General features: G+C 48.8%; 1 protein-coding gene across 3 annotated transcripts; it reads left to right on the forward strand.

Annotated features, from left to right (window-relative positions):
* Positions 1-99: 99 nt before the first annotated feature.
* RAB7A (RAB7A, member RAS oncogene family) lies at positions 100-20,683 on the forward strand. 3 transcript variants are annotated; one of them, XM_051811639.1, is made up of 6 exons: positions 100-202; positions 16,269-16,329; positions 17,396-17,522; positions 18,291-18,509; positions 19,035-19,163; positions 19,331-20,683. In XM_051811639.1, exons 2-6 carry the CDS (start codon positions 16,277-16,279, stop codon positions 19,424-19,426), a joined length of 624 nt encoding a protein of 207 aa, XP_051667599.1. In that variant the 5' UTR covers positions 100-202; positions 16,269-16,276; the 3' UTR covers positions 19,427-20,683. The 3 variants fall into 3 exon arrangements, with proteins under 3 accessions (XP_051667599.1, XP_051667600.1, XP_051667601.1); XM_051811640.1 differs by lacking the exon at positions 100-202 and adding an exon at positions 836-859; XM_051811641.1 differs by lacking the exon at positions 100-202 and adding an exon at positions 3,763-3,923.
* The last annotated feature ends 1,983 nt before the right edge of the window (positions 20,684-22,666 follow it).

A 22,666-nucleotide genomic window follows, 5' to 3' on the forward strand; every position in this document is an offset into this window, starting at 1 on the left:
CCGGCGGGGCCCGCGCCCCGCACAGGGCGCGAGATGGCGGGCGGGCCGCGCGGTCACGTGTGGCGGGCGGCGGTGACGGCGCGGCCCCGTGATCGGAAGCCGGCGGGGAGGCGGAAGCGGGCGCGGGGGGCGGCGGGGCCCATTAAAGCGGACGAGGCGGGCGGGGGGCAGCGATCGGGCCGGGCCGCGGCGGCAGCACCAGGTGAGCCCGCGGGGACCGGGCGGCATGGGGGGGCCCTGCACGGCTACGCCGGCGACGGGGGGGGCAGGGGCGGCTCCGCCCCGGGCGGGGGGCGCCGCTGGCGGCCCGGCCCCGGCGGGGCGGTGGCGCGGTCTCGGCGCTGTCTCCGTGCTCCCGGCGGGCTCCGCACCACGGCCCGGCCCATTTGCCTCCCCGCGCACCGAGCTCCCCGGGGCTGGGCCTGGCGCGCCCCCGGGACAATGCAGGGGGGTCTCCCCGGGAAGCGGCCCCTCCCCGCGGGCCTCTCCCGGGATGCGCGTTTCGCCAGCGCTTTGTGGAGCCTCCCCTGCCTGATGGGCTCGCGGAGGCCCGAGCGGTGCCTCCCGGGGACGGAGCGCATTGTCTGAGCCGTGCGGTGCTGCCGTAGCTCCTCGCGGAGCCCGGGGAGGCTTTGGGGGGGCGCTGGGCCGGGGCGGTGGAACGCTGCTCTGGGGGTCGGTGGGTGTCGCTTTTAGGATGAGCCGGCGGTCCTGGGAGCGATTAATGTGGCCGAGCAGGCGGCCGAGGGGACTGGCAGTTATTGCGAAAGTGGCTGTTGGTGCGTGTAAAGCCTGAGTCAGTCCGGAGAAGTATTGGAGTGGATGTTGGAAGTGCTTTTGGCTGTGAGTGTATAAGAAGGTAAATTAAGTGGTAGTTGCGTTATTAGTCTCCAGGTATATATAGACAAATAATTATGGAAATGCCTAATGGTTGTGCTGAGGACAACTGCACTATCCTCCCTGTAAATAGAGGGATTATTTTAGTAGTGAAAAGGCTGTCTTAATCCGAAGAGAGGTAACCTCAGCATCCAAATGAGTATGTCTTGCCTAGTGTCTCCAAACCTTTTGAGTCAAAGCTGGAATTCTGCCTGAAAACTAAAAATATTTGCTGATAAACAGAGCTGTTGTGATACATGTGTATGAGGTTTTTGTATGTAAACTGAGAACACATGACAGAACAAAGTCCTCCCAACTGTAAGCAAGCTGTTCTTTGTTTGACACTTGCCAATATGGAAGCCTTAAAGCTTTCAGCACTTGCCACTGGCTGGCTAGCTCTGGCCTGTGCCTAACACTTTGTATATCCGTGTGGGAACTGTGGCTAGGGGAAGTGGAGAGTTCTCTTTTTAGGGGAGTGGTACATAACCAGCTATGCCATGGTATTTGGCTGGCTATGACTCGAAGGCTGTGGTGGTACCAGTATTGTGTGATGGGAGCTGTATCCTGGCTGTGCTTCCAGTAGAGCCGGGCTGCTTTAGTCAACATACTCTGCTCTCTCAGGAGCTGAATTTGAGGTTAAAGTGGGTGGAGTCATTTGAATATTCCCTGTTAAATAATCAGGGCTCTCTTGCTGTACTTACTCAGGAAGAACAAGTATACTTGTCTCTCCCCCTCCCCCTTGTGACTCCCAACAGCTGACTGAACACATGACTGGCCCTCCATGCACTAATGAGTGGACCCACCATGCCTGGCCGGAGTCCTCAGAATTAGAGTAGCTCTAATACTGTTACTTTCAATCACTGCCTTATTTTTTTTCTCCTTTGTGTCGCTGTTAATACTTTACTTCTGGTGTAGAAAAGCTGTGAGATGGGGTTAATCTGACCCCTCAGTAAGGAAAACTTTTAAAATCCAGTAGCGGTTTCTTGCTCTCCCAGGCTGCGGTGAGAAGTATAACTGATAAGATGCACAGCAGTAGCTATGTTTAACTTTCTTCTTCCCTGTGATATCATGCAGTGGTCCCTGTCCTCAAATACCCTAATGATAGTTCAGCACAGAATCACAGAATGTCCCGAGTTAGAAGAGTCTCACAAGGATCATCAAGTCCAGTTCTTAGTCCTGTACAGGACAACCCTAGCAATCCCACCACGTGCCTGAGAGTGTTGTCCAAACACTTCTTGAGCTCTGGTAGCCTTGGTGCTCTGACCATTTTCCTGAGGAGAGTGTTCCAGTGCCCAGTCACCCTCTGGGGGAGGAACCTTTTCCCAGTATCCAACTTAAGCCCCCCGATACAGCTTCATGCTCTTCCCTCGGGTTCTGTCACTGGTCACCAGGGAGAAGAGATGGAGAATGTGGCACCCCAAGAGTTGTACCTTGAAGGTGCCAAGCTAAGAATTTAAATAACTGTGTAGCAGACACTGCACTACAGCCATCCTGACCCTCCTGCTAAAGCCAGGGAATCAAACTCTTTGAGTAGCACAGACATGTTACGACACTGAATCCTTAACTGAAAGTGGAAAATGTACAAGCTCTGCTCTGAAGTGACCTGGGAATATAGTGCTTTGTTTGGTTTACTACCCAAAATAAGTGCTTGAGGGCAGGAGGGTTCTCAGATTCAATTTCTGCAGCACCTTCTTAAAGCTCCTGTTGTAAGACTCTTGTGTTGGAAGGTCGTGTGAATTACCTGTTGGAGCAAATCTCTGGTAAAGCTTGTCCTTGAGGAAACATGACAATTACAATCAATCCATCTGTGCAAAACTATAAATAACTCTGTCTCTAACATGTATGGGATTTTGGTCTGACTTGTATGTGAAAATGAGACTAGTTTATGCAGAACTTAACATTTGGCTGTAAACAAAATTGCCTATACTTGATTAGGGTGTGTTTTTTAAATGCTGCATCGTGAGACTGCCTGGCAAACCCTAGGTTGAGAATAAGAGCTATGAAATAGGATGCTTGGATGTTTGCATTCTCTAAAACTGGTGGCTGATATGGGCTCACAGGTACTTACTGGTGCCTGTCCCTGTTGTTATAATACAGCAATTTCTTCAGTAACTGAAGTAAATTGGGCGTTTGATAAACAACTACAGAACCCTCACCTTGTGTACTGCAATGTTCCATTATGTCTTCTGGACTTCTCAGCTGTGACCTGACCTACTCTTAAGCCCTTGTTACTAGGGCCTGATGGACCTATGAATTTCTTGCAGAGCTGTAGTGTAGTTTAAAGCTTGTTGCCTCAACAGAAGGTAGTCCAGATAAGACTTCACCTAGATGCTGAACTTGGCTGGGCACAAGCTGCCTGGGTGCTGCTTGTCTGACAGCAATCTTGCTGTCCTTCAGATACTAGAGTGCTTCATACTTGCACAGCATTGTCTTGATAATTGCAGTTTAATTGCCTGATGAGTTAGGGTTGAGTTGGCTTCCCCCTGCAGCTTCCTAAAACGATCCTTTGTAGTTGCTGTATAACAGTCTGCCTTCGGAAGTAGTTGTGAGAGGAGATTGTGAGGATAAAAGGGTCACACTCTGCAGCAACAATCCAAACGGGAGCTGTGCATCTCAGAACTGAATTAGGTGTGGATAATTAATCGAATGACAATAGTTAATATACCATGTTCTGTTCTGCAGTTACTGGCTCTGTTGAAGATCCTATTTCTCTTTAAATGCACCTTGAATTAAACTTGCGAATGAATGCCCAAGGTCAGTGACTGCACATGTGCTGCTCAGAAATAGCAGGTGGTGAAGGGATACCCCTCTGTCACATGGCTGGTCTCTGCCTTCCAGCGTGCTTGTTGCTTTTGCTCTCTGTTCGAGGGGATGCAGCTCCCGAGCCCAGCGTGGTGCTGCATTTTCTGCTCGGTGGAGATCTGCCGTGGTGATGTCATTGTTGCTGTGAGCGCTGTTCCTGCGAGGCTGCTCCTCCTCTCCGGTGCCAGCAACCAGCGCTCCGTCCGTTGGGGAAGCTTTGTCAACACTGCTGTTGCTATCTCATGGTCAGTGACCCTGGTGAGGGAAGCAAGCTCATCAAGGCCACTGGAGCATGTTGATTTGCAGCTGATCTCGAATAGCCTTGACTTCTGCTGGGAAACCTGTTATTGAGGCCATGGCTGTCTTCACAGGGCAGTGAAACTTCAGGAGGGGTGCACTGCCTTTGAGATGGGATTGAAGCGTAAGCTTGTGGAACAAATTCCTATTTGTATAATTTAAAGGTGCTGATGTAGTGAGTGATTTGCTCATGCCTCTCCACAGCCATTTAAAATGCCAGCTTAAGGTGACTAATTGTGTGTAACTGTACTTGCAGGAGTTTCAAGCAGGAATTGCTAAATGAAATCAAGTAGATCCTTTTAATGTCAATTAAAAAACCCTTGTATTTTTTGGAGTCTGTTCTGTGCCACTTCATACTGTAACTTTGATCAGTTGACAGACAGGCTGGACCAGTGAAGTTTGGTGGACAGAAGTGAAGGCCAGCAGCTGGAGCTGCCTGTGGAGCCAACCTGCCCGGAGTACCTGGACCTTGGTTTCTGGGGCTACCAGTTTATCTAACAAATCTGTGCTGAGGCCTTGATCTCTTTCCAGCTGGAAGCAGAATCCTCTTGAAAGTAACCTGCTTAGTGCTTGTCTCCCTCAAGTGGGCTGAGTCACTCAGCTCCCAGACATGGATAATGATATCTGGAGTCCAAACTGACACAGTGGTGCCAGTGTCTCAGGCATGAGCAGTGAGATGGTTCTGAGGCATGTCTAGGCCTGACCTCTCCCTCTGTCTAACAAGAAGATGCCATTTACCATCAGAGCTGTCTTAATCTTGCCATGCAAGTGAGGTTTTTATTGGCCCTTTGTGGAGCTTCATCAAGAGAATAGCTGAAGTGATAAAGCATTCATGCAGGATCTGTGCAGGAGGTATGAGGGTATGAAGTATGAGTGTGAAACTGAGTATCCACAGTAGGAATTCCTTGTTAGGCACTGACTCAGCTGTCATGGCAAGCTACCTGTTAAGACTCTCATCCTGGGACTGATACTGAAATACTTGTCCATCCTGCTCTGCAGACTGTATTAGCATAGTAAGAGGTGTTGAGTGTGTGTAGGATCAAGAGTTCTGCTTGCAGATCAAGGTGTAGTTCTTAGATTACAGCCTGTCCCTAGAGGAAGCTTCCTCTCTAGAAGATTCATTACTGAGAACAGGACCTTCTGGAAGGAGGAGTAAGGTTTTTGCCATTAGTGTTGATCTTGTACTTCCCTACATCTGCTTGTCTGGCAGTAGGATCTCCCATCAGTATTTGTCCTTTCTATTAAGCTTCTCATGCTGCAAGAGAGACAACATTCACTCTTGGATCTGAATGTCAGGTGTAAGTTACAGGGTCTGGCAGGCCTCCCGAGGGCCGTTGTTTGACTTGGTCAAAGTCTCCTTCCAGTCACCTGTTTCCTTCCAGGCCTCTAGGAACTGTGGCAGCTAACAGCCAGGAGTGGATAACCAGGGATTGTTTACCACTGCCAAGGTCCAAGACCTGTGCTTTGCTTACCACTGCAAAAGTTATCTAACACCTCCTATTTATGTTTCTGAAACCGAAAGCATGACAAGAATGTGTGAAAACTTAGGAGGCTGTAGTCAAAACTAGAAATTAATCTGAGCACTTGAAAAATATTGTCAGATACGGTAAAGATCTAACAACTCAACTGTTTCTGAGTGGCGTGGCTGACTTGCAATATTGTGAATTCGATAGTCTTATCTTCTGGAAATGAAGATTAAAAGCCAGCTGCCCTGGCACTGTGCTTGGTTTACAGAAAGCAACGGGGGAATTGTCAGTGGGGACGTGAGAACCGTGCTGGGCCCTTGGTATTCATGTCGGGGTTACTGAAACTGTTGGGTGGCTCTGTGCCAAAAGGCTGACAGACAGGACTGTATAAACTGGGCTGTATGAGCACTGTAGCTCTGCTCCAGTTTAAGATTTGTCCTGCTGATGGGAAAGCTGTCCACCAAGGAGGCTGTTCTGGTAGAGGCAAAGCAACATGGAAGCTGTGCTGGTGTAGTGCAGTGCTTTGCGTAGGCAAGGCCCTTAGTCAAGACACATGGCTTGTTGCCTAGTGTCTCCCAGCAGCCAGCAATGTGCTCTACTCTCCTCCCACATCCTGAGATTGTCTCCCCCAGGGCAGAATAGGGGAAGTTGAGCTTGCTCTGATAAAGGGGGAGGGGTGTTAAAGCAAGCATGCCTGTTCTTGTAACAGCTTGATCCTTGGGGAAAATCTGCTGGGAACTACCTGAAAGCCTTCAGGATTTACAGGGGAACTGCTTCCTCTGGGAAGAAAGGGGCACAGCAATATTGATCCTTGAATGACATGACTTTGAGCCTCCAGGAGAAGGGTAGCTGAAGATCTTGAGATGCTTGCTATCAGTCTGGGCTCTGTACGTCTGCCCATTCCTGGGAGGAAGATATCCTGTGGAGTAAGGGTCCTTTAGGTGCTGGAGGAACTGGTGGACTAAAACTTCGTGACTGGAAACATCCATCTTTCAGTGAAGCTTGTGGATGTGGCTTTCTCACAGAGCTGTCTTCCTGTAAGCTGAAGGCTGCTGCTTCAGCAGGTCTGGCTTTCTCTCTGCGAGTCCTGGTCTTCTTACTGTGTGGCATTGAGTCCAAGAGGAACTTCCTGCACTCCTGTCCTGCTGCAGCTGCAGTCTCCCAATACCTGCTGCACCTGTGGAGATGGTGATCATCTTCAGGTTCCTGAGAAGCAAAGTGTTCCACCTAGAGTGACTGCCCAGCATAGCTGGCTACATCCCTGGGGACATTTTCTGCACTCCCTTCCCTCCCTCCCTTTGCCTCAGGGCATTTATCACCTGGGAGATCCTACATGTGCTTCTGTGATCTTAGGCTAAGCAGAGTCTGGGTGAAGTAGTGTTCCTGTAGACAGCAAGAAATTACCTCCAGACCTTTCCCAGTGCTCCTAAGTGCACTGGTGGTTTGATTGAACACAGAGAAACATCTGCCATGGTACTGTAAGGAAATGCATCTTCATACTTGTTTTGCTCCTACTTTCAAACCACATAGCCAGATCAACGTGATACCTCCTCAAGAGAACATGGCTGTTGTGATACCTAAACCAGTAGAGATCAGCTTTTGGCACCAGGGACTGGGGCTAGTCCTACATAGTTTGGACTCTTCTAGGGTAGAGTCACAATTCATTATGGCAGCAAGAAACTTGTTTAGTTCCACAGCTAATATTTAAATATTGTGCAGGCATAAAACAACTCTGATCTGGAGAAATGCCAGGAGGTGTAACAGGGTTGTGAATCAGTGAGGCTTGGACTGAAGAGCTTGGCTTTGAGAACTTGGGCTTTGAGCCTGACTGATCATACGCATCAGTGCCTCTGAGGAATGCAGTGCTCTCCAAATCTCAGCCCTGAGGGAGCTGTAGCTGAGCTGAGACCTCAGGCAGGGCAGACCCCTTCTCATGTGCAAGTCCTGTGATTCCACTGCAGACATGGCTCCTGCTGGTGGCATTGCTTCTACCTTCCCTGTGTCACCTGGACTCCTTGGCAAGCTGGCCATTGGCATGTCCTCTCCAATGAGCTCCAAGTCCTTGTCCACATCAGGAATGTATGATAGAGCCTTCAGCTGGGTGTTGAGGGTATGTTCGGGGCAAGCTAAAACCTTACCCAGTGCTGGGTAAGGAGCATCTTACCCAGCACTGGCTCTGGAGCTTCCTTGGTTGCACCAAGAGGCTATTCTGCTCAAAACTGTTCCAAAGTTTCTGCTTCCCAGCTGGATTTCCTGCGTATTTCCCCAAGATGCATGTTGCCCCATCATTCTCTTTAGCACTGAGCTGTTTTAAGAGCATGTTATCCATGAACAGCAGCAGGAGTGAGTAGGCTTGGTGTCATCTCCACCTGGGAGCTGCCTCACAGACCACGCCAGTTGGCTTTTAGCACCGTGTCACACCAGTTTGGTGCTCATTTTGAAGCAGACAATGAGCAGAACTTGAAGCCATGTGGCTGAGCTACAGCTGGTGACTGCCACTGCTGCTGGTTCCTGAGCTTTGTTCGGTTCTAGAGCAGCTTCTCCAGTACTGGAGGCTGTAACTCCACCCTCAAAATGAGTTGGAAACTTACTGCAGACAGCTGTAGTCTAAAAAGCCAATTCCTCTGGGATAGTGAAACATGTTTTAAGATTCTGTTTTGATCTGAGCTAGTGTGTTAGCAGGCATCTAAAGCTCTAGGCTGTTCTTCAAGCAAGTGAAGCTTTTGGCTTAGGACTCTCAGATGGGAGTGGGATATACTGGACAGCATACCTGCACCTGACGGCTTGCAATATAATGTTTTACACAAGGTATCAAAAATTAATTTGTAGCTGATGCTCCCAGCTCCCTGAACAGAGGTAATTTCTGCCTCACAGGGCTGGCTGGGAAAGGTACCAACTGGACAGAAGCCTGCTCTTGGTGGAGCTGCAGTCAGGAGCAGGCAGCTGAGCTGCTCCTCCTGAGCAGGGAACGATGAGCTGTGCTTGAGCTCTTGGCTGGGTACCAGCAGGACGGAATATGTTGGTTAGAACAGCATCATAAATGTGTGGGGAGGAAGGAGGTGGAAGTTTTGAGATGCTACTGATACAGCAGCAGCTAGAGTGTACCCTTTGGTGAAGCTGTCACAGGAATATCTTGCCAGCTGCTTTTGGTGTGGGCTTCACTGGAGCTGACTGCTGCTCTGTGGTACATCAGCAAGGCCTGGGGGCACCTGTGAAGCACCTCTGAGTGTATGGACTGTAGGAGCCCATTGCCCTAAAAAACAACCCATTTACAGAGAGCAGTCCTTGCAAGTTGTCAACCCGAATGACAAGATGTTCTTAATTTCCTTTTTAGCCAGCATGTGTCCCCACTAAGTGTGAGGCTTTCCTCAATGGATTCTTCCAGTGAGCTGGGGAAGCTGAGCTACTTCTAGACCTGTCATGGAAGAGGAAGAGAGTACTGTCCTGCTTGTGCTGCCCCTGTCAATGCAAGATTCATCCTGCTGTTATAAATTCTGTGCTTCTGTAGTAGTCCTTGGTGTGAGGATGCTGGGCATGTGCTCCACTTATAGAGCACTTGAGTGTGGTAAGGAAAATATACAGGCTCTGTAGCAGTCAAAAAAAGTAATTCAAAGGCAGCCTTATTTCTAGCTTCTTCCTCGAAGGCAGCTTGACACCTCTTAAGCCATGTTGATATGAGATAATAGGCCCTGCTGATTGACCTCTGGCTAATGCTGAGCTTCTGCCCAACTGAAAAGACAGGACTTCTGCCCTGCTCCTGGGCTGTTGTGTCACTCTCGGGAGAGTGCAAGTCAGATGTTGAAGGTTCATAATCTAATGGTCTCAAGTATTTGTGTTGAACTGCTCATGCTGTTACTTGTAGCTTTGTGTACTTGTGTTACTTGTAGTAGACACAATGTCTTTGTAACCAGCTAGTAGGAAACAAGATGATGTTGTTAAATTGTAATTGGTAAAGCTGTTCAGCCCCACCTTGGGCTCCTGTTCCAGTTCGAGGCTGAGGCTTCAGTTCAAAGGATGTCTGGACCACTTGGACACTATAACCAGGAACTGTGATCCTGGTCAACTAATGGCAATCACAGACTATCTGCCTTTCTTCAGGATGAGGCCTTGCATTTTCAGAGTAGCTGAATTGGAACAAATTCCTGTGTCTACTCAAAGCCTTAACTAAACCATGGCAGGGTACAGTGTGACCATAGGGCAAGTGATGTGTGCCAGGCTGTTGGTGTGCTTGATCATCTAAGAACAGGATAAGCATTCAGTGACCATCTTATTTCAGTGGCTGAAGATCTAAGCAGAAATAACCCCTTGAGGTCCCAAACATGCTAGGGAACTTGCTGCTTCTGAGAGGGAACTGGTTCAATCTGACTGAGCTGGTCCTGAATAATTTTTCCAGCTTCGGTTTCCTTGAAGAAATGCAGAACCCTTGCGGGGGGGGGAGGGAGGGATTAAAAATAGTTCTCTGGTGTAGTACAGAGACATACTGCTCTGCAGCCTCCCCCATGCAAGAGAACAGTGAGTAGAGGTGTTGTTTCTGTGTCAAAAGTGCACTTAGCTGCATTTTAGGGCACTTTTTCTGCTTTTCAGGGCAGAAGGTTCTTCCAGTATTCAGGTTTGCCTGTCTTCTGCTCAGTCTGGTCACTGTGGTGAGCCCACTGTCATGTGTGCCCTAATGGAGACCTGATCTATCCAGATCGCCTTGTCCATGGTGGGTGTTTTAGCTGAAGGTCCTGTGATACAGTGGAGAAGTGAATGCTCTGCTTATCAGCCACAGCACCCAGAACTGGCCTGCAGTGCTTCAGCTTCAAATAGGCCTTTTTGTGGAACACCTGCTTACTCTTGTGCTGTCTACTGGGTCAGGGGAGCAGCAGTAGGGGCCTCACTGTTTAGCTCTGCTCAATCCTTGCTCACCCACTGCTTTGTGCCTTCTTGGCATGGTGTTGAATATTCCTGGCAGAGGACACAAGGCAAGAGGTGCAGTCCAACAGCCTCGCTTCAGCATTCAGCTGGCTTCTAGTGGAAGGTGCAGATGGCAACCTGATAGATGTAGGACCAGAGAATTCCTGGTCAAACATCCCAGTTCTTCCAATCTCTTTAAATATGTTAGGATTGTGACTTGAACTGAGAAGTGTATGCTGCTGCTTAGGAAGCTCCATGGAGGTAAGATTCCCCCCAAGGCTGAATGATTTCTAAAACTGTGCATGAGCAACCTACAGTGTTCCTCTTGCAAGGCCTACTTCTGTTAAAGGGTAGCTAATCTAAGGTCTGGTCAATGCAAGCTCCTACTGTTCTTTGCTTGTACCAGCCTGATTAATATTAAAATGCCTGCATTGTGACTTGACACGTGTAAAAATCTCCAAGGAATCCTTAACCATCCATTTCTGCTTTGAGTTAAAGCAGCTGTCTTAATATAGCAAGTAAAAGGACAGTTGCAATGTACTCTGAAGAAACAAGGGAAACCTAATTAGACTTGGCATAGGCTTTATTTGCTCTTGTATCTGTGATGCTGTAGCACTATGAAGCTTCATAGGACAGTTTTTTTGGCTCTTCCTTTCGGATCAGGTAAGACAGTGACACTTGCAGGTCAGGTGTTATAGGTTCTCCCTTGCTGCTCCTGCAGGTGAGCCTTACAAAGGTCATAACAGAACTGCAGAAGAGAGTGTGCTGTACCAGCTTAATTTCATGAGGGTCAGCATATTATTAATGGCTTGTTTGCTTAGAGGATCTGCTTCAAAAGTCAAGTGGAAGGACTCCTCTCCTGTACTGGAGACAGCTGTGTCATTCCTTTGGCACCAGTTAGGCCAGGAGGAGGAATGGTGCTGACTGGTCTCCTGGCTGATGTGAAGTGTCTGGTGGCTCCTGAGCAGAGCTAGCTGGGTGTGCTGCTGGCAGGCTGTGGTCTGAGCAGTCATGCAGGTGATCTCGCTGCAGGAGACTTCACACAGTGTAAAACACAACTGATGTCTTGGATCAATCTTAACAAACAGGTTTTTCTTCATGGTACCTCTGAAAAAGGAAGTGTTTGTTCAGAAATGCTCCTGGGACTGGATGAGAGTCCCGTGGGAGCTCACACACTGCCCTCTGAAGGGCGTGTGTGCCTCTGACAGGGTGCTGCTCCAGAATAATTGTATCAAATACCATAAAGACAGACAAGCTGCATTATATAGTGTAAAATAGTCTTAGTGCTGAGTCAGTGGGATCCCAACTCAACTCAAACCAAGCTCCTTCTTTGTAGGAACATGGGGGAAACCCTGCACAGCCAACATCTCAGCTTACCTCAGTAAATTACCTCAGTAATTTAGTGTTTCTTGCAGGTATGACTGGAGAAACTCCTCATCTGAACTAACTGCTCCTTCAGGTATTCAAACCTGCTTCTTCTGTGAGCTAAAACTGTCTTCTTCTTGGTCTTCCATAGCTGACTTTGTACTACAAGGTTGATCAGAAATGAGATCTGTGTAGCTTAGAGCATGTATGTGGGCTCCATTTCTAGGACACAGGCAGTAGTGACTAATGCCATGTAATGTGAGAAACAGCCTGTGTTAACAAGAGAATATCATAAATTGCCTCTACCTTCACGTGAGCAAATCTGAGTACTGAACCTGGCTCAAGGTTTGTTGGTTGCACCTTATTCTATTGACACAGCAACTGTAACCAGGATTGACTGAGGTATTTCTGAGCTTACTTAAACTGTAATGTGTGGAAACGTTCTCTGCCACAAAGATGTGTTTGCTGTTGACTTAGTATGAGCTGAAGTCATCTAAGTCTTTTGCATCATGTTAAGACTGTAGTAAGACTTCAGTTACAGGACTTTCAGAGAGTACTGGTGTCTTGCACTTAGAGTACCTCAGTTTGTTAAAAACACTTGTGTCTGTAAGCAAACATTGGAGGAGACATATCCTGTCCTTGGAGTGGTTTGACCCTTTAGGTTGCTTCGTAAGAAACCCTTGTTAAGGTAAGGAGGATGTCTTCAATCCATCTAGACTGAGGACCTCACTAGGACCAGTCAGACGTCTGTTCAGCACAGACAAACAGCTGCTTTGAATCTGCTGTTGGAGACCTGTTCAGCCACACAGAGCATGGTGAGGATGAGAGAACTAGCAGAGATGCTGCTGTAAAGAGCAGCTCGATACTGCTTACACTTAGAGGGGTTTCCTTCTATAGGAAGGCTCCAGGAGCTCAAACACTGGTACTTTCTCCAGGACCTGGAGATGTGTTCTCTTCTTGTATTAGATCTTTTTATACCTTCAATGAGAAGATTAATAAGAGGGCTTGGCCCATCAACTGGCTGAGTTTCAAGGCAGCATCAGCCAAGCCTCGTAGAACAGGGGTGTAAAAACTGGGCAATGTCCACTGCTGGCCCCTGATGGGGCTGGAATTCCTCACTGTCATATGGCCCAAACCAAATACCAAGCTGAGGCAGCTCCTTCTGTGCTCTGGCTCACATCCGTTGCATCACCTGGATGGAAGCTGTGTCTCACCTGACCGGTGCTGGTGAGGCAGTGACAGCCCTTCACTGCTGGGCAGCCCATCAGCTATGACAGGGAGGCAGAGTCAGCTCTGACTCAGACCGACTTCCTATGTCTGCAGGTGGCTGCTCAGCTGAGTTGCTTCCAAGGTAATGAGTCTTGACAGAGCAGTTTTCCCTCCCTTCTTAGTGGGACTTCAGGCTGTGTTGAACTTGGGTGATAAGCATCCAGTGAGATTTAGTGTTGCAATTTAGGGCTCTGCAAATCTCTCCCTAAGCAAGAGAACTAATGCTAGCTGGTCCAAAGCTGCTTTGACTACCAGGAGGCAGTGAGCTGCAGCAGCCAGTGGCAAGTGATACTGAAAACACTCCGAGGAAAATAGAAGCAGTGCCCAGGAGCATGCTGGGTTCTGGCACAGGCGCTTCAGGGTGAGTTGTTTTCCTCTGTCCTGAGGAAATCAGGTGACTCGCACTGGACCCGAACCTATACAGATGTTTTTCATGACAGTTCAGTGTACACAGCTGTCTTTAGGCTGCTTCAAAGCTCTGCTCACTCCTTGCTCCACCTGGGCTGATTGTGCTGCAGAAGTCTCTGGCTTGGCTGGCACAAATGTCACTTGTGTTATGTGCTCTGCAGACACAGGAGGCGCAGGCTGCTTGAAGGAGCTTCTGTGGTCTGTTCTCCTTGTGGCTGTAGGGGAGACAAGACACAGAGTGTGGATCTTGGCAAGAGCAGAAGGAGGACTAAATGTTGGTGTTGTTGACAGCTTTCAGCTGATTCTGTCTTGGCTTGTATTGCTGGGCTGCCAGTTGGATCAGTGAGCAATGCAATCCCTTGGAAAAGAGAGGTGTTTACACTTGGAGAAACTATCCTGTACAGACTCTCTGGTATCTGTTAGCACCCATCTAAGGGTAGCATGAGCCCTGTGGGTGACCTGTCACTGCTACTCCCTCAACAGCCCCTTGCTGTTATGTCCTGAGCAGTGTTTCCCATCTAGATATATTACCAGATGCATGAGTGCTACAAGGATGTCATGAGGTTATGCAGGGAGAAAGCCAAAAGTGCAAAAACCCAACTAGAACTTAATCTGGCTACTACTGTACAAGACAATAAAAAGTGTTTCTGTACATTAGCAACAAAAGGACAGCTAAGGGGAATCCCCATACTTTATTAGATGTGGAGAGCAACAGTGACAAAGGGTGAGGAAAAGCCTGCTGTATGTCTTAGACATCTTGAATCTTGGGATCAGTTTTGGGCCACTCACTGCAAATCACGCATTGAGGTGCTGGGGGCTGTCCAGAGAAGGGCAACAGAGCTGGGGAAGGGGCTGGAGCACAGATTTGACAAGGAGCACCTGAGGGAATTGAGGTTGTTTAGTCTAGAGAAAAAGAGGCTCAGGGGGGACCTTATGGCTCTACTACTCCTTGAAAAGAGATTGTAGCCGGGTGGGAGTCGATCTCTTCTTCCAGTTAACAAGTGACAGGACAAGAGGAAATGGCCTCATGTTGCTCCAGGGGAGATTTAGATTGGACATGAGGGAAAATTTCTTCACCAAAAGCACTGTCAAGCACTGAAACAGGCTGTCCAGGGCAGTGGTGGAATTACTGTTCCTGGGGGTGCTTAAAAGCTCTGTAGATGTGGCACTGAGGGACATGGGTTAGTGGTGGCTTGACAGTGCTGGGTTAATGGTTGGGGTTAATGATCTTAGAGGTCTTTTCCAACCTAAATGATTCTGTGACTGTGAGGTGAGTGCAGTCCAGCAAGGTGTAGTTGTAAGTGCACTACTGCTACAGTGGCTGCAGGAGCGCTCCTTCCGCAACTTTCATGGATAGCAGCAGCTAAAACAGTTCATGTCTTTTAACCCTCAAAGCTTGAGATGATTAAGATATTTTTCAAGTGGACTGCATCTAGTAAGAGGCTTTTACAGCTTGGAGCATGTTACCTCCTGTAATAGTGGGCTGAAGTGGGTGCAGTTCCTCAGCAGATTAGGCTGTTGTGTATCCCAGGAAGCACATAGGACCCAGGTGCTTAGAAGACACAAATTCCTTGTTGTAGAAGTGAAGGCTTCCTTAGCTGTGAAAGTCAGGAATAGCTCCCGAAGAGTTATGTGGAGGAGTTGTGTGGTGCAGTGAATGTGGTGTAGCAGGATGGGAATTTTAGGGTAACCAAGTCCCCACGTAAGTGCTCAATACCTGAAGCCTGTTGTCAAGGGTCTTTGAAGTCAAATAGCACATCTATCAGCATCTTCTGGCTCCTCTGGGAAAGCCAAGGAGTCCTTGTGTTGTGGACCAGGTCACCACCAAACCAGGGTCTGTGATCTGATCAAGCCTGAGCACCTAAGAGTGGTTTGTCCCACCCTCTTCCTAGTGGTGTGGAGTAGGAAAGGTGTGCTCAGCCACTAATGGCAAGACCTGGAACTTGCTCTCACTGTGCTAAAGCATACTCAGAAGTGTATTCAGGCCTGCTGCAGCTGATGTACTTGTAGCTGCTTCAGTACCCTGAAGGAGACCTGGGAGCAAGTAAGTGTGGAACTCTGGAGCTCAGTTCTCTTGCTAATTGGACAGACCGTTAGTGGCCTGTTTGGAGCCACCTGCCTGTAAAATGGACTGGAATCATGGCAGGGTACAACTGAACAAACAACTCATCTCACAGAGCAGTAGGCAGAATGTTGAGGCTTGTCACTGTAACCTTGTCCTTCCATGGAAGGTGGGGTGGCAGCAGTCAGCTTTGTGTGCCCACAGCAAAGCCACGGAGTCTGGTGGCAGTTTGCTTTGTAATTCACCTGTTCAACTGGCCTGTGTGGCTGTTGCAGCTGCTTAACCACAGCATGTCATTGGGATTCAGTACTTTCACAAAGCACAGCTGCTAGACAGAGCTGTCATACTTTTTTCTTATATTTTTGCTGGGAAACTACTCAACAACATAAAAATGTGTGAGTGTGGCATTAGACATGTCTGCTTACATCTCACTTCCTGGCCTGTGTAAGAATTAGCCTGTGTAAGGAGCTGGTATGATTTATTGCACTGCTTCCTGCAAGGCAAGGGAGATGACCTGGGCTAGTTTATCCACCAAATGGCCTGGAAATAGGATCCAGAAAGATCTTGGTACTGTAAAGGACAAGTGCTTGGCTCATCTACCTCTTGGTATTAAATTGCCCCTACTGGTCTGACATGGCCCTACCTGTGAACTGGGCAGACACCTGGTTAGTGTAGCCTTGAAGTGGAGTCTGGTTTCAGGAGTGCTGGGTCCTGCCTGTCGCTGGCTCCTTGCTGGGAGTCAGGTTTCTCAGACTTCAAACTCGCTGCTTTCTTCTTTGAGGAATATCATGCTAACGGTTGCTGATGGAATTGTTCTTCCTTTCTAGTGTGAAAGATGACTTCTAGGAAGAAAGTGTTACTGAAAGTCATCATCCTTGGAGACTCTGGGTAAGTGGAGGAGCCTTTAAGCTGCTAATCTGTATCTGGCTAGAGCAGTGCTCTTGACTAGTGGCAACCTGGATGCACTGTAAGAAACCAGCAGTGCAGGGAGGAGAGATTTTACAGCCTCAGATAACTGTGTTACCTTACAGGTTTAAGAACTCTTTACTATCCTCTGTCCTGAATGTGTCCCTGCAGTTTAATTTCTTGAAGTCCTGCCACAATATTAAATGGGGAAAATGTGATGGACCAACCACTCCAGTAGCAGAGCTTAATAGCCTTTCTGCAGGAACATGTGCTGTTGGAATGAGTATTTCATTTAACTGAAAAAAAAAATATCACTAGTAAGCAATCTTAGGTGGCTTCCTAAAATTCTGCCTCTGTCAGAGACACAGTCTATACTGAGCCATCTGCTTTGCTTCCCTGGTCTGGCTGGAGTCTGCCCCTTGGAGGGCTTTGCTCTATGCTGTCAGCAAGGAGCCTGCTCTGCTGTCACAGGTTACTTGCTGTGCAGGCTGTAACTTGATTCCTATGACATAAGGCTTATTTATACCACTGTGCCCAGCAAGCTGTTGTTCAGGGAGTGTTTCTCAGCCACAGAGAGGGCATGTGAGCCTCTTAAACTGGCTCTCTGGGGAGGATCTCCACCTCTGGGTGTCTAACAGATGTGTGTGTGAGATCTGAGATTGTTCCTCCACCTCCTTCTGCAGAGCTGAAGATACTGTTTCTGATGGGTTTCTCAGAGGCACAGTCTTCCAAAATTGCCTTCATGGTCATAATGTGATGCCTGCTCCTTGCCAAGGGATCAGATTAGTGGCGGGGAAACGAGGTTTCTCAAGATGTAATCCGTTGTATCCTTTGGTAGCTAATGCTCTTACTCAGCATGGTGGCCCAGCATCTATTGGTGTGAACCCTCCTTGCAGCAGTGGGTGTGTTTTCCCTGGTTGAAAGGCCAGGAGGCTGTGGAAAGCAAAGGGCACTGGGATGTTCTGTTGAGGGTGGTTAATTCAAACGTTGTTGTAGAAACAGCCTACCAAGTCTATTTTTTTGTATTTGTGTGTGTGTTTCTGTACAGGGTGGGAAAGACATCACTCATGAACCAGTATGTGAACAAGAAATTCAGTAACCAGTACAAGGCTACGATAGGCGCAGACTTCCTGACAAAAGAGGTGATGGTGGATGACAGGCTAGTGACAATGCAGGTAAGGAGGGACCCTGCTCCCTGCTGCAAGGGGTGCCTGGCTGCCTAGACCCCACTTGTGTGGAAGCATCTGCTCTGGTGTAGTCCAGACTGTGTAGGACTCAGTGTACTGTGTGTGGACCTCGTTTGCACTGAACTTTCCTTGGCCATAGGTGCTTCTGGGCTTCTCTAATAATTTGTGCATGGGCTGAACAAGAGAGGGCAAAGATTAGTTTGGGCTCAGCTAAAATCAGCTTTGCCAGGCCCAGTTTAAAAAGCAGGGTTCAATACTGTAATCTAGATCTTGCTAGAAAGATTTACTTCCCTGGTGTTTAAGAACTGGAAAGGCTGGGAAAGGACTTCTAAGTCAAGTCAACTGTTTGTGTTGCCCCAAGTCCTGTGGGTGTAGTGTTAACCTGCCAGCCTGCTTATGTCTCTGGTTAGGTGAAGCTTTCATCTCTCCATGGTGAGACTGCAAGGCAGCAAAAGCCCTGTTGGAGCCCAGGTGCACCCAAGCACTGCAGGCAGGTCACCTGCTCACCCTAATACCCAAGTCCTGCTTGCCCAGAACAAGGATATATCCCTGGCTGAGGCTGAACACTAAAAGGGTCAACTATCTTTAGAAGGTGTTTCTGGCTCTTAATGGTTAGTGCCTACAGAAATTCCCAAGCCTTAAGTTGCTGCTGGCTGGGGACAGCATGTGCCTGGTGGGGAGTTTTGGAATTAATGTCCTAATTGTGGACTGACTGTCAGAGTAGAGCTGGCTTATCTGCCCTCTCTTTTGCTCCAGATATGGGATACAGCAGGCCAAGAGCGGTTTCAGTCTCTGGGAGTTGCCTTCTACAGGGGAGCAGACTGCTGTGTGCTGGTGTTTGATGTCACGGCCCCCAACACATTCAAAACCCTAGACAGCTGGAGGGACGAATTCCTCATTCAGGCCAGTCCAAGGGATCCTGAGAACTTTCCTTTTGTTGTGCTGGGAAACAAGATTGACCTAGAAAACAGACAAGTGAGTACTGGGACTTAACTAACCTCCTCTTAAGAAATCGCTGAAGTGGGAGACCTTGTGGGAACGTGGGAGGGCTCTCTGGGAAGCAGGAGTGGGAGGTGCCTGATTGTGGCTCAGATGTTGTCTGCTACTGGAGAAGGGTTTCTCCTGCCTGGAGAGGTCAGACCCCTGGGCACAGCATGCTCCTGCCCACTGGTGGAAGGATTGCAGCAGCTTCCTGGGGAGATGCAAGGAGAGGAGCTGCTTCTCCCCCCCCACATGTGCTGAGAAGCTCTTATAGGAGAAAGCCAGTGCTCTGTGGGTGCTGGATCAGGCTGTGCCCTGTGGTCTCATCTCCCTCAGCCACAGTGCTCCTTGCCCTGGGGCTGGGTGTGTCTGGTGGTGGGCACTGGTCTCCTGTGTTCTGTATCAGGCTTTGAGGTCAGAGCTGCTCAGGTTGGATATGAGGGGTCTCTACCCTTGTCCTGGAAATAAAACCCCTTCCTGTGCAGCAGAAGGTGGTGATGCTGCTCTCTGTCCACCCAGGTCACCACAAAACGGGCGCAAGCCTGGTGCTACAGTAAAAACAACATCCCCTACTTTGAAACCAGTGCCAAGGAGGCCATTAACGTGGAACAAGCTTTCCAGACGATTGCACGAAATGCACTTAAACAGGTAGGGAGAGAGCCGGTGGGTGGCCCTGCGCTGGTCCTGCCTGCAGAGCTCGCCTGCCATGGGCAGCCTGGGGCTCATCCTTAGCCTTTCCCTTCCAAGAACAGCTCCTTGCATGCTCGGAGCTGCCTGCAGAGCTGTGGCACTGACTCCTCCTTCTTTCCCACCAGGAAACCGAAGTGGAGCTTTACAATGAATTCCCCGAACCCATCAAACTAGACAAGACTGACCGAGCAAAGGCTTCCGCGGAGAGCTGCAGCTGCTGAGGGGAGAGGGAGGGGTTGAGCACAGTCCTTCACAAACGAATATCACACTTAGGCCTTCAAACACACAGCCCCTCTTCTGTGTTTAAAATGAAATTTAAAAAAAAAAAATTGCATCTCCAGCTGCCAAAATCCACCCATCTCCCATGAGCGTCTGAGTCCTGCACTTCAGAGCTCACGTTCCCACACCATCCACATCACACACTTCATGGTAACAGACCTTTCTCTTAGTTTAAAATGGAAACTCTTATGTATGTTTGGAACTGAATCTAATTCTGGGTGTCCAATGGAGAGAAACTGTTTACAGGTAATCTGTGTAACAAGTTACATACATTTTTAACTGTCTCGTGTTTTCCCCTGTGAAGGCTGCAACTGGAAAGGCTGATTACCCATAGTTCATTGCAAGCTCAGCACTCAGTCCGACTAGGTTGAGTTTTGTATGTATCTCTGTTAATGCTTGTTACTTTTAACTAATCAGATCTTTTTACAGTATCCATGTATTATGTAATGCTTCTTTAGGAAAAATCTTATAGTACATGTTAATATATGCAACCAATTAAAAATGTATAAATTAGTGTAAAATTCCTGAATTACATGTTCAAGTACTGAAACACAGGTTGTGTAGAAAGTGAGGAGGACACTTGTGACCTGCAGTGTGCTAGCAACACAGAGTCCAGATAGAGGCAGTATTCTGTACAGTAGAGATGAACTATGTAAGCCTTCTTGTTTTGAGGCCAAAAAGGCTTCATCTTCTGGAAAAATCTGTCTGGCTTCCTTGTATCTAAATTCTCAGATTCACATAACAGCATTGATATGCACACTGGATTATTGGATTTAAAATTAAATACAGCTATGAAATGACCTCATTTGTTCACCTCCCCTACTGCTTAACTCCTAACATCCTGGAGCGAGCGTGAGGAGCCAGAGCTGAGGTGTCCCTGTGGCTCTTTGTGCTGTGGAAGGAGCTCCTCTCCTACCTGGGGTGTGGTAGCTGTTTCTTGATGAATGACCTGGACTATGAATCTTCCCTTTCTTCTTACTGACTGCTAATCTGGATTTTTGGTATGGAAAAACTTGGCAATCTAGTCCCTTTCCTCTCTTCCTTTCTTCCTGGTATTTGTTCTTGCGTTTGTAGCTTGCTTAAATGGAGCCCTTCTACCTGTTTTCCAGAGGTCTACATTCTAGTACGTAGGCTGAGCTCTTATGTAAAGAGACAAACATGATGCCAATAAACTTAACAAGAACAAACCTTCTTGTTTACTCCTGTTTCTGACTCTCTTTTTTTCCTTCACTAACATGCTTGCTTTCCTCTGTCTCTAGTTGCCATTTGTAGCCAGCCAGTGCCTGCTAATTGAAGGATATTTGTGCTTCTTACTATAAAGTTTGTACCTTTCAGGTTGGTTTTTGTGAGTGGGGTGAGCTGGCCCTGCTTGCTTGGTTGGCTGGGGAACTAGGAGGGGGTTACCCCTCTGCTTCTCTGGAAGCTGCTTGCAGGGCCAGGAATGGTGCTGGATCAGATCCCTCCTCCATGAGCACAGTCCTTCAGCCCTGTCCCAAGGACATGAAAGTCTCTGTAGAAGGGGGGCAAGGAGGGCAGTACTGTAAAAGCTCTTGCTGCCCTCCTCTGGGAGGGGGTAGTGAGAAGAGCAGCTCAGCAGCCAAGGCTGTCCTGGGCTACCTTGGAGTGTACCCTCCCAGGCCCTTCCTTGGTTAAGCCTTTAATTTCTCCAGGCTGGGCATGACCCTCTGCTTGCACTCATGAATGCTGAGCTGAGTCCTGTACCTAGAGGAAGATGGAAAACAAAGTTTAGAGAAATGAGGGCAGTTATTTCAAGAGCCTTCTAACAGTCTTTGTGCTCCATATCCTATTTTATGGCTTTGTCCTATAACGCTTTTCTCACTTGACTGGGCTTTTGCTGTCCACATCAATTTCGAATAACTCTGTGATTGCAACATGGCCTAGTGGGACTCTTCTGTCTGCTTCTTTTGAAAGACTTGGACCTTCTGCTCATCTCCATTTAAAGCAGTGCTCTGCACTTGTTTTCTCTGGATACAGTTCTAATGTGGAGAAGGTCAAGCTGGGGGAGGGGGAGCAATAACCATGAAGTTTTGGGCAAAGGGAATGGTCTGAACTCTTCACCTACCTCTGCCTGCTTTAGCCTTGGGTGGTGGAGCCGAGGCTGAACCCCTAAGAGACCCTGTGTTTAATGCCTTTCCAATCAAATAAACTAGCACTGACCCAAGGCAAAGGAGAGTCCTCCAGAGGAGGTAGGACAGCTATGCAGCTCCTTGCCACAGGATGTTACAGATTCTAAATGAGAGGGGAGGATTCCATTTGCCACCTACAGATCAATGTTTTTGCAGGTGGGAATACACACAAGTGTACAAAAAACAGTGCATGAGGCAAGTACTGTGGGAATTGGTCCCCTGCTGTTACACTCAGGGCTGATGGTGTCACAGATGGGGACTCATGTTCCTGCAAGAATTGCTCGTCATCACTGTGGTCTGGAGAATCCTGGGACTGGAGAAGCTGGCTGGACAGTGTCCCTGCAGGGTAACAATGCACTTAAAACCACTCCCTGCATCAATGGGGCCTTGTGGCTTTTACTTCTCCGCTGACCTTTTTGCCTGAGGAGTTGCTGGTGCAATGACCACGTGTGCAAGGGTGACTTGCTGCTGGGTGAATCCCAGAGGAAACCTGGCCCTGGAAGAGGCTGAGCTGTTCACTGGTTCATGGAAGCAGCTCAGCTCGAGGGCAGGAGGGAGAGACCAAAAGAAGGAGCTTGGCTGGGTGAGGGTTGGTTCCCCAGTCCACACCAAGTGCAACAGGCAAAGCTACACCCAGCCCTGAGCTCGCAGGGTGGGGGAAGCCGTGCGGGGTCACGGCAGGGCAGGTGCCGAGTCTGGCGGCTGCTCTGCCAAGGGGCTGGAGCCGTTGGGGAGACAACTGTGTTTTGTGAGATGCTGGTGCAAATATGAAAGCTGGGGAATCCCACAACCACATCTGTGCTGCAGGGGCTGCGTGGGGGGAGCAGCGTCAAAGGAATTAAAGGCCAACTGCCGTCACTGGCACGTGGGAAGCAGCACGGAGACGCCGACCTGCGAGGCCTGGGGCGGGAAAGCTCAGTGCGTGCCTTGGCAGTGCCACCAGGCTGGGCTTTGGGGCTGGACATGTCCTGTGCTGCAGCCTGCCCTGACCCTACAGCAGGAGCCCTCCTGCCGCAGCCACTGCAGGCAGGCAAG

This window comes from Manacus candei, unplaced genomic scaffold (assembly GCF_025592945.1).
Source record: "Manacus candei isolate 608988 ecotype Guabito, Panama unplaced genomic scaffold, ASM2559294v1 h1tg000082l, whole genome shotgun sequence".
NCBI lineage: Eukaryota > Metazoa > Chordata > Aves > Passeriformes > Pipridae > Manacus > Manacus candei.